At 34.3% G+C, this 17810-nt stretch overlaps 1 protein-coding gene across 4 annotated transcripts in view; it reads left to right on the top strand.

The window, feature by feature from the left end:
- Nucleotides 1-17810, top strand: part of ABCC9 (ATP binding cassette subfamily C member 9) — a 194794-nt gene that overhangs the window by 32280 nt on the left and 144704 nt on the right. For all 4 annotated transcript variants that reach the window (XM_001362608.3, XM_016425869.2, XM_007503530.2 and 1 more), the window contains exons 5-6: nucleotides 3818-3984; nucleotides 9730-9972. In XM_001362608.3, the coding sequence (XP_001362645.1) occupies nucleotides 3818-3984; nucleotides 9730-9972 (410 nt within the window). The remainder of the gene's footprint in view (nucleotides 1-3817; nucleotides 3985-9729; nucleotides 9973-17810) is intronic.

The raw sequence follows: 17810 nt of genomic DNA, 5'->3' as shown, positions 1-17810 counted from the left end.
ATCAGTAAGAAAAAAATAGTTATAGCTTATGTAGTGGGGGGAGAGAAATGGAGTCCCCCACCACTGAATTCAGGACTAGAGTGTGGTAGAGATGGAATGGAGCCAAGAGGTGGAGAGAAGGGATAGATTGGTTTCCCTCTTTCTTTCCCCAGTAAATCCCACACTGATTTCCTTCACAATCACTGGTTACTGTTCCCTCAGAGACTTGGTTGAAATAAAGTACAGGACAGACAGCTTCCTCCTCTCTGAGGAGAGAATGTAAATTTCCTCCCCCCAAACTCCAAGCCTCCCTTCTTGGATACTATGAAGAAGGCACTTGATCTAGTAAACAGTTATTTAGTCTAAAGGAACACATGAAAGGTAAGGCAAGTGAATTTGTGGGATAAAGTAGTGGGAAGGTGGGAAATAGGAAGTCTCCACAAGTCTTGCAGGGTCAGGCTTTGCCTGCCTCACCCTCTGGGGTCAATTGTGAGAGCTGTCCTAGCTATGATATTGAGTTCAAGGACTATTTGGAGGGATAAAGAGGACATCTTCCTGTAGTGGATAGCAGGTATTACACGTATTTATATAAATCAGTTAATTTATCCACAAATAGCTACAAAACAAGTTTTGTGAACTTTTAGTGATATCAAAAAGTTTTCAATAAAACATTTAATTTAAAAATTCCTTCACTTGTTCAGTTCAGTTTTGAGGTTTACAGTTTTCCCTTTCAAGACTTGGAGTATTTTTCTAGATAGAAGGTCCATTTTAACTTTGAAAGTAAGACAAGCCTCCTATTATTCTCCTCTCAGATCATCTACTTTTCCAAAAGAATTAGTTACGCTCATGGGTATACAGTAGGCAGAACACTGCACATGTTAAAAAAATGAGACTCCTCTTTTCAATATTCACTTTACACCTGCTTTGTTTTGTAAATCTTGGTGCTAAGTCCCTAGTTTTGTTGAATTGGCAAAGATCTCCCTTTCATTTCTTAGACCCTCTCAGTGGTAGGGCCTGAGTAGAGGTGAGGGAACCAGTAGAATAAGTCACAAAAATAGTAAGTACATTAGCTAATTACTTTGCCATGAATCCTACCGAGATCACTAGCCTAGGATCAAGCTCAGAATCTGGGTCACTTGGATTTAACAACTCTCAAGGAAAGAAGTGATTTCATATTAGACACATTTTTTATCATTGAGATTCAATATAAGTTTAGATATTCTTCAAGAAGAAAAGATGGAAGATTCACTGAAAAGCAAGTTCAGTGACAGCAAGGACAACTAGGTGACAATGATTTACATTTTGATTTGTTTTTAGCTCTAAAATATTCTATAAGAGAGGTGAAACTCAACAGAAATTAATTTTGAGGAGGAATTTGATGGAGGAATATTAGTAAATGAGTTAATAGACTATTGTTCTAATGTAGTTATGTATAGTTGTGAAAGCAAAAAAAATATTGTGGAGGTAAATGACTGTAGAAGACACTTGGTACATAAGATAATCCTGGAGTTTACCTATCTTTTATCTAGTTGTTACAGACAGTTTAGGAGGTACAGAAATGGTATAGCGTGGAATGAGGTTTTAGAAATTGTAGAAGAAATGACTAATGGGACAGCTTTGATACTCAGTGGACAGAGTGCCAGGTCTATATTTGGGAGGATTGGGGTTCAAATTTGACCCTAACCCTTGGCAAATCACCTAACCCCAATTGCCTAGCATTTATCACTCTAATGCCTTGAAACAATACTTATATCAATTCTAAGACAGAGAAGGTAAGGTTTTTTTTTTTTTTTAAAGAAATGATTAAATCAGGGTAAGTGATAGCCTCTCACTTTTTTTGTCTCGAGTAAATTCAAATTTAGAGGTGTTTGTGAAAATTTGATTTCATTAATTTTCAAAGGAAATAGTTCATTAAAACAAATTACAAGACAGTTTTTATATTGTTATTTTCTATACATATTTAATACATTTATTACCTACTGACTAACTATGTTAATGTGCATGATTTGATGAAAGCATGAATTAGTTTAATAATCAGCTCTTTATTATCATGAATAATAAGGAATGAGATAATTGAACTAAATAATCCCAACAAAAGCAGTGTGACATAGTAGAAAGAGCCCTGAGCTTGAAGCCAGGGGAAAACTGTATTTGAATCTTCCTCTTGATATTTGCTGGCATTGCAATGAATAATAAGAACTAGAACTCGGGTATTCTCATATAGGGACTAAAAGATACAATTATTGGAGACAGATGTACTTTGCTGGCTTAAATTTAATTCATGACCTTTCCTTCAATTTAAGCTTTTAAAAAAGCCCAAGTATACTGTATAATTCTATTTTTAGTAACTCAGGTAGAAAAGCAATAATTTATAAGGAGATCCTGAAAATCACATAGAATGTCAGTATATTTTCATAAGTTTTAATTGGTAGGAAAAATCTTTTGACTTTATTATCTGGAGCTTTAAAAATACTTGTTTTCCAAAGCAGTGGGTGCTTGTGAAAGTAGCACTGTGAAATAATAGAAAGATTACGCACACATACACATATATCTTTTTCTTCTTTTGTCTGAGGTTGTGGTTTCTTCAGTGTACAGGGACTTTCTCTACCAATGAAGTTCAGTACTTCTCTCACTGCAGCAGGTAGCTTCAGAGAATTGCCTGGTACACCTATAGGTTAAGTGATTTCCCCCAAGGCCACAAGCTAGCATATGTCTAAGTATGACTTGCACTCAGGGCCAGCTCTCTATCCACTGACCCTCTCTACCTCACGCTCGAAATTCAATTGTCTTTGTGCATTAATTTTCACAGTGCCTTAGCAGGTTCTTAATACATTTTTATTGATTGATTAATTTTAGGTATTCATCTTATATTTTGTGGAAGAGTTTCTATAGCAACAAGATGACTTATCAATAAGTGGGAAAGAAGGAGCTAAAAAGAACTCTCCTCTATTTTTTATATTGTCTTTATTACTGTTGTTGACTGCTTTCAGTTATAGACCTTTACTCCATTTCCCTTTAAAGAAAGTCTTCCCAATGCAAAGGCATTGTTACATCTGTCTTACTATAAAAACCAATTTCCAGAGATCAGGTTTTGAGTATTTTAAGAAATCAGAGTTTCCTAAGATATGTGAGGATATTAACATAGGAAATGAATTTCAGCAGAATACTAAATCATATCTGGCTATCCTAAAATGTCTCATTTATATCTGCTCATGTGTTATTTATTGATCCTCATATTCATCAATATGGATAGAGAAAATACTAGAATAAAGAAGATTTTTAGAATTCACAATTTAATGCATCATCATTTAAAAAATTCAGGTATTTATAGAGTGAACATAATGATTGATGAGCATCATAATGATCTGCTATTTTATGTTAAATAAAAATTATGTAGAAACAAAATGCCAAAGTTCTGGATCACTTTTGGGTAAGGGGGAGTCACTCATTTGACATGAGCAGTTTGCTATGAGTTGGCATTGAAGAATTAAAAGATGAAGTGGTATAACAATACTAAAATACTGTGTGATTGAAAAGGAATTTGTATTGCCTACATGACAAGAGTGAGGAATAGGAAATGGAAAGCCTTAGAGATTCCATTAGAATGCTAACAGTGTTGAAAGAAAGTGAGGAAGATGCCCAAGACATTGAGTAGACTCCTTGTGGTGAATATATGGGAAGAAATGACCTACACAGAATGGGTTGCAATCAGCATCGATATGGTTACAGATCCAGTTGAACATTTGAGTACATTCTATAGAAAATTTCTATCTGTGCATGTAAACTTTCATGAATTTAAAATAGAATTCCAACATTTTTGTTATTGTATTTTTTTCAGCCCTCTTTCTTTATTGGGTAATGGCCTTTATCACAAAAACAATAAAGTTAGTTAAGTACTGTCAGCGTGGCATGGGAGTATCTGAACTTCGATTCTGCATCACCGGAATGATGGTCATCCTCAATGGATTATTAATGGCTGTAGAGATCAATGTTATTCGAGTTAGGGTAAGAGTTTTATGATTTTTGTTTCATTTCACAGCTATCCTTAATTTTGATCAAAATATCCTATTTATTCTGAAATGAGAGAGAGAGAGAGAGAGAAAGAGAGAGAGAGAGAGAGAGAGAGAGAGAGAGAGAGAGAGAGAGAGAGAGAGGGAGAGAGAGAGAGGGAAACTAAGAAGATGAATTTTTATTGACAAAACTGAATTATTTACAAAGTTCAGGACCAAGGAAATAAGCTTTTCCTTGCAGTAATTTATTGATCTACCACCTCACTGTGACATGGCCTTAGCATTCATGTTGTGTTGTACATTATATAATATTCACCTGACATTTCTACTATACATTACCTTTGATGGAGTATAAATCAGATCTAGAAATTCCGACTTATATTAAACTATTTTATATAATGAGGTACCATTATGCATACTTGGAAAATGCAGTCGAGCACTTTTGAACCAGCTGTAGGAAGGACATACTTTGGGTAGTTAAGAACATTGGACCATGGTCAGACAGCCCAGTCATTAGAATTGATTAACTAAACCATGATAAATATGGACAACCAGTTGCTTTTTTAAAAATAGTAGAGGTTATTTCCATCAGCTATAAGACAAGGCACGGCATCTGTGTGTCTGAGGAAAAAAGTGAAAATGCTCCACATTTGTGTTAGTATCCACTAGGGGATTTGAACTTTCACTCTTACACACAGCTACACTTATTGAAAAATTATTACATACCCATTATGAAGAGCAGAATTTTCTGGCATTCAAATATTTATATTTTTTAAAAAGCATTTTTAAAAAACATCCTTCATTGAGACTCAGTGTGTACTACACCTTGGAGAGTGAATTACCTTGATCAACCCATTTCCTAACCCTATTTGCAAGCTGTTCTGCCCTGCAAACACTGATGACTAACCTACAAAAGTTATCAGTTTTGTATTTCTGGGGCAGTTGTCTGATGGAGACATAATTGGGCATAATGTAGTTCCAAACAATTAAAACTGATTCATAGCTTGAGCTGCAGTACCTCAGTGCTTATGCTAGTGTATTTCTCATCAACATTTTCTTCTTATTTAATTTCACTTCTTAGCTTCTGACCAAAGTAATATCTTTTGAGGTATTCAATTACTTTCTTCACCAGGATCTCCATATTTATAGACTTATCTTTATCGTTATTCTTTGACTAGAGTTCTCTTCCCTTTCTCTCCTTCCCAGTACCTACAATGAGGATATTAAGTGTGCCCAAAAATTGAATTGAAGAGGGAAAAGAGAAGCACAGGAGAGGAAACAAGTATTTAATAAGCACCAACGATGTACCAGTCAGGGGGTTAAGTGCATAAAAAAATTGTATTTCATTTGATCCTCACAACAATTCTTATCGTCTTATTAACAATTATTATTATTACATTATCTTCAGTTTTACAGTTGAAAAAACTGAGACAAACAGAGATTAAGTGACATGCCTTGGATCATACTGCTAATAAGTATCCTATGTCCCATTAGATCTCAGATTTTCCTGACTGCAGCTCTCCATCCATTGTCACCTAGCTATCAAAAGGGCAATAGAGAGAGTCATCTATAAAAATATAAAACAGATAAAACATCTAAATCTAAAATATAAAAAAAATAAAAAGCTTAAAATTTGGTGTATGTTTAAGCTTTAAGTTAGTAAAGTTATTTAAGTTTTAACATAGTACAACTTAAAACTGAGCTTAGACTTTTGGGACACCCTCTGGATTCTTTAAAATACATATATACTTTAAGAAAAATGTGTAGCCATATATAATTATGGTATAAGTGAAAAGATATTGGATTTGGAGTCATGGGACCTGCGTTCAAATTTTATCTCTTTGAATTGCTACCCATTCGATATTAGGTTAATTATTACCTTTAATTGTCTCTGTAAAAAATTAGGAGAACAAACGAGGCATTCTCTGAGTTCTCCACCCCTTCACATATGTGATCTTATGATTGATTTCAGGGTTCCTTTCAATAAAAATTTATAGATTTAAAAATTGGAAAATGAGGAGGTGTCCCTTGATTGGGGAATGGGTGAATAAATCGTGGTATCTAATGGTGATGAAATACTATTGTGTCGTGAGGAATGATGAGCTGGAGAATTTCTGTAGGAATTGTGAGAACCTCCATGATTTGATACAGAGTGAAATGAGCAGAACCAAGAGAACATTGTACGCAGAAAGTGAAACATTGTGGAACAATCCAATGTAATGGGTTTTGCTACTTGTAGCAATGCAACAATCCAGAATACTACCGAGGGATTTATGAGAAAGAATCCTATACATGTTGAGAGAAAGAACTATGAGAGTAGAAACTCAAAAGAAAAACATATGATTTATCACTTGTTTATATGGGTAAAGGATTTTGGGGTTTTGGTTTTAAAAGATGACTATTAAAAATGAATAATACAGAAATAAGCATTAAGTGATAACACTTGTATAACCCAGTGGAATTGCATGTCAGCTCCAAGAGAGGAGAGGGAAGAAAGGAGGGAAAAAATGAATCATGCAAACATGAAAAAATATTTTAAAAGAAAAAGTTATAGATTTAAAAGTTATCATACATACATTATTATTATACACTTAGTCTACTAACATGTATAACTTGGGATTTCAAAAAAATCTTTAAGACTTGAATGACCTATTTCAGATATATTCAAATTAACTGTGCAATTGCCAAATAATCCAAAAGCTGTAACTTTTGCAGGTTATCATTGTCAAAAACCTCATAGTATTCAGTAGTCAGTAATTGCAGGACAGCTAGCTTGTAAATAGTGTTAGGAATTGGACTAAGCGAAGTAGCTAACCGGGTACAATACACACCGAGTCTTAATGAAGAATATTTAAAAAATTCTAGTAAATATAAAATGTTGATGACAGAAAATTCTGCTTTTCCTGACAGGTATTTAATTATTTTGTAAATATTTATGTATTAACTATTGAAAACAGAGAAACTTGGAGCTTCAGTGACCTGCAGGCTATTTTTTTTTTTTTATAAAATTGAGCTTATACATAATTAATGTCCAACTAGTTATAACAGTTGAGTGGTGGCACAGTTTGAAGTGAGTTGAAAAGTAAACCAGTCAATTGGACCTTTTATTTTTTTTTTATCAAGTATAATAGGAACCATTGCCAAATGGGAGTAAATAAGAGGACATTTGACCAAATAATGTTCTGGGTTCTTTTCACCCCACTTATGCAGTATTTTTTTCTGACCTCATGTCTCTTTAAAATGGGTTAAAATTCCTTTGACAAAGTTGAATCATGAATTAATGATAGTTGAATTTAAAGAATATTTTAAAGTTTTGTAAAGTATAAAGTATATAAAGATGTACACATATTTTCTTATTTAAATCCTCACAACAAATGAAGTAGGTTCTATTATTATCCCCATTTTACAAATAGGGAAGCTGAGGCCATGAGAAATTAAATTCACCGTCTATGGTCAAATAGCTAATAAGTGTTTAATTTAGGATTTGAAGTCAGGTCTTCCTGACTTCAAGTTCAGTACACTCTATCCATGAAGCTGCTTAGCTTCCTCCAGCCAAAGATAAAGTATTGTGATGGTCAGCACCCTCCAAAACTAACAAACAGACAAACCAATACCAATAGTGTTTATTTTGTGTCCAGGCTTCTTTGTGGCTTGTTTGCTTCTTTTTTTACTTTCCCCACTTTGCATATCTCTGTGCTGTTTGTTTATATAAACCACTGGAAACTTCCAGGTCTGTGTAAATATGCCCGTGTCTCTCACTAGCTAGTTCCCAAAGTTCTACTGTCTGTGCCATCGGAGAACCAATAAAATAGAACCCAGAGAGATCCCACCCTACCTTCCTAGAGGAGAGGCCCCTCAACAGTAATAAGATTCCCTGCTACAGATATATCAAAGAACCCAGGACGGTTGGTGAAGGGCAGAGACCTAGTGAAGCTGGATCTCATTTCAGCTGTTCTGAAAGACTTTCTGGGACTCCTTTACTCCTCCTACTCTGGTCTAAAGGTCTTTCTGCCTTTGATAAAGGAAGCAGATGGATGTATTTCTTTTATTCCTTTTTATTTGTCTCATCCCACCATTATTAATGCCTTCTAAGCACTCAAAGAGTACCAGCGAGGGGCAAGATTCCCTCTTTTATGCTGTGCTTTGTCTCTGCTGTAGCTCCCACTGGATCCAGTAACTTGCCATGGTCCAGGAATCTTGGTCTAGGAAATCTGCCTTCCCTTCCTCCACTTTACTTATTTCCTTATAGTAGTCATACTTGTCAAGAGGTATCCTAGGGCAGTGGAGGGATACATTTGGAGTTAGAAATCTCTTGGTTCAAATCCTGCCACTCACACTTGCTTGGGTAGCACTAGCTCTATGGCTGAAAGTTATTCAGCTTAATGAATCTCAAGTTCCTCATCTGAAAAAATGGAAAAAACAGAAGACAGATAGTCTTGTTTTGTTGATAGGGATAAATAAGTAAATGAAGATATGTAATTTGCTTTGCATACTTTAAAGTACATACTAAAGGGCAAGCTATTGATTGCATTGTATTCCATTTTGTTACTATACCACAGTTTATTCAACTGTTACTTTGTTGTTGGAAATTTAATTTTTGTAATTCTCAATTGAAACAAAGATTTTCAGAAAAGCATTCATGGCATAAAGCATTATGTACTTAATTGGATGCCAAAATTGTGGTGGCAAGGAAGGGAAGAACCTCTTATTAAGTGCCTACCAGGCACTGTGGTAAGCATTACACAACTGTTGTCTCCCTGATCCCCACAACAATGTTGCAAAATAAATGCTATTATGTCCCTTATTTCACAGTTGAGGTAATTGAGGCAGACAGAGGTTAAGTGACTTAACCAGGGCCACATAGTAAGAAAGTGTCAGAGGCCAAATTTGAACTCAAATCTTCTTGCACCCACTCTATCAACTGAGCCATCTGATTGCCTCATGTAGAGAGAGTTTTTGATTGAGTGCAATAAATCTGGGCTTAAGTCCTTTATTTGATGTGTATTAGCATTGTGTCAGAGCAAATCATCCAACTTTCCTCAGTCTTAGTTTCATTTTTGGTAAAACTGATATTTTAATGGCCTTTTAAGGTTGTTATAACAAAAGTGGATAGAGTGCTTGGCCTGGAGACAGAAAGATCTGAGTTCAAATTTGGCTTCAGGCTCTTACTAGTTAGGTGTCCCTGGGCAAGTCACTTAACCTGTTTGCTGACTCAGTTTCCTCATCTGTAAAATGAACTGGAAAAAGAAATAGTACACCACCCCAATATCTTTGCCAAGAAAACTCCAAATGGGTTCATGAAGCATCAGATATGACTTTAGATGTCTGAACAACAACATAGAAATAGGAGCTGCTATTATTATTTTTGATTACTTAAAATGTTCAAAGTAACTGAGAGGATAAATCTAGTGGACTGAGAATTTTTCTTGGTGTCAGGAAGAATAGATTCAACTACTGCCTCTGCCCTATAATAGCTTGGTGACCATAGTGCCAAAGATAGCTCTCTAAGTTCTAAGATATAGATTTGTTTCTGATCTTCACTGATGTGGATATTTATACACCAGGAGTTCTTCACCCCCCCAAACACAATGTCATTGATAACAACCCAGAAGCAAAATTCAAATCAAAAAAAGTTGTTCCAAAAATGTAACAAATTTAAAATAAAAAACCTAAGTGATATATTGATAAAGAATTTGGATCACTTAACATTCCATGGCGTTGTTTTTTTTTCCATTTACAGAGATATGTATTTTTTATGAAGCCTCAAAAAGTAAAACCTCCTGAAGACCTTCAAGATCTAGGTGTGAGATTTCTTCAACCATTTGTGAATTTGCTTTCAAAGGCCACATACTGGTGGATGAACACACTTATTATATCAGCACACAGAAAGCCTATTGATTTAAAGGCAATTGGAAAGCTGCCTATTGCAATGAGGGCCATGACAAATTACGTTTGTCTGAAGGATGCATATGAAGAACAAAAGGTAAAGAATGATCATTCTTGTTCTGTTCTCATGAATTCAGTGATCTGTCAGATAACTCCTCATCACACAATCTCCCATCATTAGCCACCTGCATGTTAGATTCATGCCGCCATATTGCGAGTCTTGCTAAACACAGAGGCATAGTACAGGGAACTGAAGGCTTTGGTCAATGGAAGTCTTCAAATGAAGGTTACTAGGGATCTTGCTGAGAAGAGGGATCAAACTCTTCGCCAGCTGTGCACAAACCAGATTAACATGTAATTGGGAAATAAAATGAATGAAATATAATAAAATGTATAACTTTATATTTAAAAACTGAATCAATATGTCGCTCACAGGTACTTACTTTTAATGACGTGGAATCTTTTTTCTTTTGAGACAAAAAGACTAGGGCTAATGTATGGAAACCAAGAAAGCAGATTTCAACTCAATATGAAGAAAAACTTTTCTCATGACCAGATTTGTCCAAAAGTAAAATTAGTAGGTTATAAGAGGATTTAGAACGGGAAGGGCCTCTTGGAGATCATCCATCATTTTAAAGGTGAAGAAATTGAAGCCCAGGGAAGTCTATTTACTTGCCCAGTATTATTTAAATCATTAATAAATAAAACAATTTGAATGGAGACCCAGAGTTCTTTCCTGGTAATATATTGCAGGGAGGAAAGATATCACTTTTTGTTTCAGATATCTTCAGGTAGAGAATATATGACTAAGCTGTTAAGGTTGATGTAGATGGGATTCATGCCATCATCAGGAATTGGACTAGGTCACCTGTGAGAATTGTCTTCAGACCCTGTGTTCCTATGATCCTTTGAATTATTTCAGGATTTTTAAATAGTATTTTTTCCTGATTGCAAACAGAAATGATTTTTAACATTTTTCCTGACATTTTGTGATCCAAATTCCCTCTCTTCCTTTACCCCCTGCCTGAAGTGGCAAACTATATCTTATATCTGTGCTATCATACAGTACATATTTCCATATTCCTCATATTATGAAATAAGACACATTCAAAAAAACTCATTAAAGAAATAAAGACCTGCTTTTAGACTCCATCAGTTCCTTCTGTGGCAATGGAGAGTCTTTTTCATCATGAATCTCTTTGGGTTGCCTTGGATCTTTGCACTGTTGATAATAGTTAAGTCATTCACAACTGATCACTTTACAATAGTGTTCTTACTTGGTACAATATTCTCCTCATTCTGCTCGCTTTATTTTAATATCAGTTCATATAAGTATTTCCAGGTTTTTAAAACATTTTCCTATTTGTCATTTCTAATGGCATGGTAGTATGCCATCACAATCACATACCACAATTTGTTCAGCCATTCCTCAACTGATGTGTGTTCCCTCAGTCTGAAATTCTTTGCCACCATAGAAAGAGCCATTTTAAATATTTTTGTACAAGTAAGTCCTTTACCCCTTTCTTTAATCTATTTGGATCGTTGGGTTTATCAAACACTTGGTTATTCTGGTCATTTACTACTATGTGCTGATTATCTAATCTATTCCACTGATCCACTCCTCTACAGATTGTTTTGATGATTACCACTTTATAATACATTTCAATGTCTGGGATGTCTAGAGTACCTTCCTTCAATTTATTTTAAGTTATTCACTTGATATTCTTGACCTTTGATTCTTCCAGATGAATTTTACATCACATCAATATTTATTAAGGAGTTTTCTTTCTCTGTTTTTGTTCTTCTTACTTTAGGTGTCAGCAGAATATTACTGTCATAAAAGGAATATGGCATAATTTCTTCTTCACCAACTTTTTCAAATAGTTTATTTAGTATTAGAATTAGTTTTTCTTTAAAGGTTTGTTAGAATTCACTTGTGACTTTTTCTGGACCTGGGAATTTTTTTCATAGGGAATTAATTAATGATTTGTTCAATTTCTTTTTTCTGAGATGAGATTGTTAAGTATTCTATTTCCTTTTCTGTTAATCTGGGCAACTTTTTTTTCCCTCAGGAATGCCTGGGCATCTTCTATTTCATTAAATATCTATTCTTTTCCCCTGGGGTATTAGGACCATTTTAGCTGGGTAGGTAGTTCTGGGTTATAATCCTAGATCTTTTGTCTTGTGAAATATCATATTCCATGCTCTTCAGACCTTTAATGTAGAAGTTCTTACAGCCAGAAAGGATCTTTAACAATATCAGTTCTTAGAGCTTTCACAGAAAACTACACTTCACAATATTTTAGAGTTGGAAAGGAACTTAGAGGCCATTAGTACAACCTCTACTTATGAAAGATTTCTGTAACATATTTCTCATTTTCTTTTAGTACAATTGTTATTAAAATGAGGATTTAAATGAACAGTTGTTATTTGAATACATATTTAAACATTTACCAACCATATGCTATACATTTATCTGTCTGGTAAGGTACATATACCCTAGTCACAGCTACAAATTAGAATTTGGTTCTTTGAAATATGGACTGATCTATTCTAGTTCTGAAATTTGTGAACTGTGATTTCACAGTCTTAAATCATAAAACAAATCTTATAACGCCACTACTAAAAAGAGTAAGGGGTGGTGAATTTACTCAAGAAGTTGTGGCTTCTGGAAATTTTGTTCTCAACAAACTAGACACTTTCTACAGTCCTCATGACCTCTCAAACCTCTTCAAAATAGGAAACGACAAAATAATTTTAACTGAATTCATGCTCAAAAACACCAAAGACCCTAGAAAGGTGAAAATTTGATGAACTAATATAAGAAAAGGCTAATCTGCAACCCTGAATATGCTCAGTCAGCACCACTCCTCCATCAGTCATCAAACTCCTACATCAGGGCTGTACTTGATGTAGCAAAACCTAAGCAAACCCATGAGCTGATAATAGAGCTCAATTCTTCCCTTCCTGTGCTCTGAGTACAAGAGAAAACCAAAAGGCAAAAGTTTGCTCTGGATTGATCTTTAGCATGGCAGCTCTTTGTATTTCAAAAGTACTCAGCTACAGAATTGAAGAATTGCAGAAACCGAGACTGGAGGCTAGGATATACTCTATATATGATGATTTACTAATACTGGATAAAAGGGGATTGATATCAAAATGAGGTTGGGATTGCCTAGTAGGAGAGGAAACTTGGATGGTTTTCAGGTCTGGGCCCCAGGGAAAGTATAATAAAAAGGGAAGGAATCATAAGTGAGCAACATGGGAATATAAAGAAAACAGAATGGAATTCCTACAGCTCTCAGAAGAAAGCCAATTCAAGACAATGAACATAAGCAGATAAACTTACAGAGAAGATAGCCATAATAAAAGAGAATATAACCCTTAAATCACTTAAACACATCCAGATATCTATGAATAAATATAACATGACAATGGGAAATGCCTAAACCTGATGAGAGAGGAAACTTTGTATTCTCAAGAAAGCATAGTATCAGAAGGATATTCCTAAATCATTTTATTAAAAGGATGAATTGTAAAAGCAGTATTTGTAGACTGCAAGCTAATAATAATAATTTTTTTATTTCTTTAATTGTTATTTTTATTGTTATTGGGTGGTAAGGTGAAACAGTGTGAACCGAATGCCAGGCTTGGAGCCATGAATACTTCAGACACTAGCTGTATAACCTCAGGCAGGTCAGTTAACCTCTTTTGGCCTCTTTTTGTCCTTTTTTTGGATATAATAATAATACCTGCCTCCCCAGGTTGTTTTGAGGGTTACATGAGATAATATGTGTTAATTGCTTAGCACAGTGCTTGGCACTTAATAGGCTCTATATAAATGCTATTTTTAGCTATCATTAGTAGAATAGAAAAGACTATATTAGAATAGAATAGAGAGAAAAACTGGTTGAGAATGCAGATACCCAGAAGAGAAGATCTGTAAGAAGAGAAGCAAAGGCAGTAATGTTATAAGAAAATATGATCTCCATTCAGACGAAATGTATTGATCTCCCATATAGAATGTGTAGAGACAATTTAAGAATTATAAATCTTCCAGAAGAACAAAAGTACAAAAACTTGAATATCAAAATTCAAGAAATAATACAAAGTACCAGATCTTCTTAACACAGAAAAAAATGCCAATCAAAATATCTATAATCACCTCTCTGGAATAAAATAACCCTATGATGCATCTCCAGTAACAACAACAACAACAACAACAAAAATTTCTAAAGCAACCAGGAGAAAAATTTCAAATGGAAAGGAAAAGAAATTCAGATTATTCTAGGCTATTCTGTACCCACCAGAAACTGTATCAGAGAACTAAATAATGGAGATCTCCAAGGGTATCTTGCAACCCAAAGTGATATACCTGTTAAAACTTAGCCTAACTTTTAATAAAAAAAGATACATATTAAACAAAAAGAGGATTCAAAGCATTCCTACATTGAAAACCAAATCTGAACTATTTTCTATTCAGACACCCTAGATAGGAGAAATAAAAAGAACATCAGACACCCCATTAAGAGATTTCTTCCTTAAAGTACACAAAAAAAAGAAGTGGTGGAAAAGGGGCTGAAACATTATGACCATAACTCATAATACGTTATGTCTGGATGATTCATTTTTTGGGGGGGGAGGGGGAACTAAATGGCAGAATTATAGGCTGCTTAGATAGGCCATTAATTTAAGAGAACGGGAATCAGAGCACATGGGGAAACTGACACCCAGGAGAGTATGAAGTCATGTACCTAGAAAAGAGATTAATGGTTAATGGGAGAAAATATTCATGGGGAAACCAAAGGGTAGTAATGAACTGTGGGAGAGTAAAATTGCTGCCATAGAACAATATTTCTATCCTCTGTATCACCTACAGGATATTTCTAAGAGAGAAGCACAACAGAAAAATGGTGCGAATGGGTAATATCTACAAGATCTTATATGTAGAAATGGTTTAAAAGTGGGAACTGAAAATAGGTACCTTAAATGCTTGAATTTCATGAATAGTGCAGAGACTAAAGAAGGGATAATTAAATATTAAAGGATCATGAATCAAAGAATAAAAGTCTATAATAGAAAAAAACATAATGAAGAGAATGATGGGTAATCGTTATAGAAAAAGACATGGAAAATAAAGCTTAAAACTATCAAACAAGAGGAGGCTAGGGAAGATTATATTAAACTACTTAACTGAGAGGAAAAGGAGAATAATTAAAATAGATAAAATGAAGAAAGAAAATTAAAATAATCAGTTAAGCTAAACTTTAAATCTAGAAAAAGGCATAAAATTGGAAAAAGACTTGAAAGTTGTTTTTAAGTAGATTAAGCTAAAATAACCGTTGATACAAAATACTTTCATTGATAAACCTTTAAGCTAACCCAACTGAAAAATAAGAGGGCAAAAAATCAAATAAAAAATGAACAATAAATCACAAAACCAATAGAAAAAAAATTATAGGCATCCAATATGATCAGCTGCATGTTAACCAAGTTTGAAGATGCAAAGGAAATAGTAGAATAGCTTCAAATAAAGGAAATGCTAAAACGGACAGAAGACCAAATAGAGATCTTTTAATAAACTGCTCTCAGAAAAATGAGAACAAGCTGTAAAGGAAATACCCAAAACAAACAAACAAAAAACCCCCCAACCCCTCCTAATCCTGATGGATTTAAAACAGAATTCTTTAAACTCTAAAAGGTTTAGTACCCACATAACATAAATTCTTCTAAAAAATTGAGAAACGAAAGCATTCTTGCCACAGGGATGGGTAAATCAATGAAGGAGAACTATAGACTAATATTATTAATAAGTATTATAAAAATTTCAAATAAAATCATGCCAAATAGATAATACCAATCCATACAAGGATACATCAACAGTAGGTAAATGACAAAAAAAAATTAATTGGATTAAAACCAAAAACAACTGAAACCACACGATTTTTGCATTTCTTTAGATAAGGATGGAAAAAATCTGTCAAAGTTACACATTCTTTACTACAACTCCTACCAAATATAGGTACAGGGATCTTTTAAAAATATAATAGAAGTACCTAAAACAAAAGCAAGTATTTTATTTATACTGTGGATACATGGGATACTTTCCCAATAAATATGAGTCCTCTTTTCCCCAATATTATTTGATATAGGTCTAGAAATTCTAGCACAATCAATAAGAAAAGAGAAGGTGATTGAAGATGTTGAGATATATTAAGAGATTAAACTATTCTTATTTGCTGACAACATGATATTAACTTAGAAATATTAAAAATTAACAAATACAATAATTAAGGAAATCAATAGTTTTGGAATAGTTTTAGGCTACAAAATAAACTCTCAAAATCAATAGCAATTCTATTTTTAAATTTAAAAAATTATATTCATTTTTAACATTGTTTATTACTTTGAGTTCCAAATTCTTTCTCTCCCTTCAGCCTCTGTCTTAAACAGTGATAAGGAAAGCAATATGATACCCATTATACAATTTATCATCCAAAACACATTTCTGTATTAGTCATGTTGCAAAAAAGCAAGACAAAGAAAGGAAATGAAGTGAAAAAATGAAAATATATACACTTCAATCTGTACTGAGTTCAACAGTTCTCATTCTGGAGTTGGATAACCTTTTTGATCACGAGACCTTTGGGAAGTGGCTTGGATCATTGTTGATGAGAATAACTTAAGTTTTTCACAGTTGATCATCCTTATGATTTTTTTTGTACAATATTCTCCTGGTTCTGCTTACTTTATTTTTCATCATATCACATAAGTTTCCCATGTTTTTTTTTTTTCTGAAACCATCCCCTTTATCACTTCTTAAGGCAAAATTCCATCACAATCATATATCAAAACTTTTCCAGCTATTCCCCAATAGATGGGCATCTCCTCAGTTTACAACTTTTACCACCTCAAAAAGAGCCCCTATAAATATTTCTGTACATATAGATCCTTTTTCTTCTACTTTGATCTTTTTCAGACACAGACCTAATTGTGATATTGCTGGATCAGAAAATATGTATAGTTTTGTAGGTCTTTGGGTATATTTCCAAATTGTTTTCCAGAATGGTTAGGCACCAACAGTGAATTAATGTACTTGGTTTTTTTTTTCTTTCTTTTTTTAAAATCAGGCACAAGGCAAGTATTTATTTCCTCTGCTGTGAATTTCAAAACTACTCAACCCTGTTCAAACCATTCTTTAGAGGATGGGATTTGGCTATTTCCTGATCAATAACAATAGAGATATTTGGAATGACAGAATCAGGTCTTGGAAACTACAATCTCCACCCTACTCAGGGTAACAGGATTTAGGCTGCAGCAAAGCTCAAGATTTAATTATTTGAGAATATGGCCTTCAACAGACATGTGCAAAGGGGACAGCTCTCTGGGTGGTCCTGGGTGAAGCTAGAGCCACCATTGGCACAGGTGAGACACAGGAAGTGAGGTAGAGGACAGCTGAGGAGTTCTGGGGACTTCCTGTGTAAAGGAGAGGAGGTTGTTGGAGCCTAGTGCTTGGAGTGGAGGCCCTCAGACTGTTTCTCCATATCACGTGAGTGATAGGGACTGATCTCTTTTCTTTGCCTCAGCTATCCAGGGCCTTGGGCATTTGGCCCAGCCTAAGCAGAGTGGGTATTTAAGCCCTATTCCCTTCTCTCCCCTTTCCCCCTCTCTCTCTTTCCCTTTAATACTTTTCTTCCTCCTGTTTGTAATTAAAACTCCATAAAAGGTTGACTGCTGACTTGAGTTTTCATTTAGGAATTACATAGCTGAATTCCTTGGCGACCTTAAATTAATATATATCAGTCTTTTAAAGTGATTTCCATATCACACTGCACAAAAACAATGTTAAGTACAAAAGGCTTTCATGAGCACTCTTTGTCAGAAAAACCAAAAGTATAGAAGTGGCATTTTTTAAAGTGGCATTTAAAACTATCC

This window comes from Monodelphis domestica, chromosome 5 (genome assembly GCF_027887165.1).
Source record: "Monodelphis domestica isolate mMonDom1 chromosome 5, mMonDom1.pri, whole genome shotgun sequence".
NCBI lineage: Eukaryota > Metazoa > Chordata > Mammalia > Didelphimorphia > Didelphidae > Monodelphis > Monodelphis domestica.
Note: the sequence above shows the minus strand (reverse complement) of the source record. Positions and strands in the feature narration are given on the sequence as shown.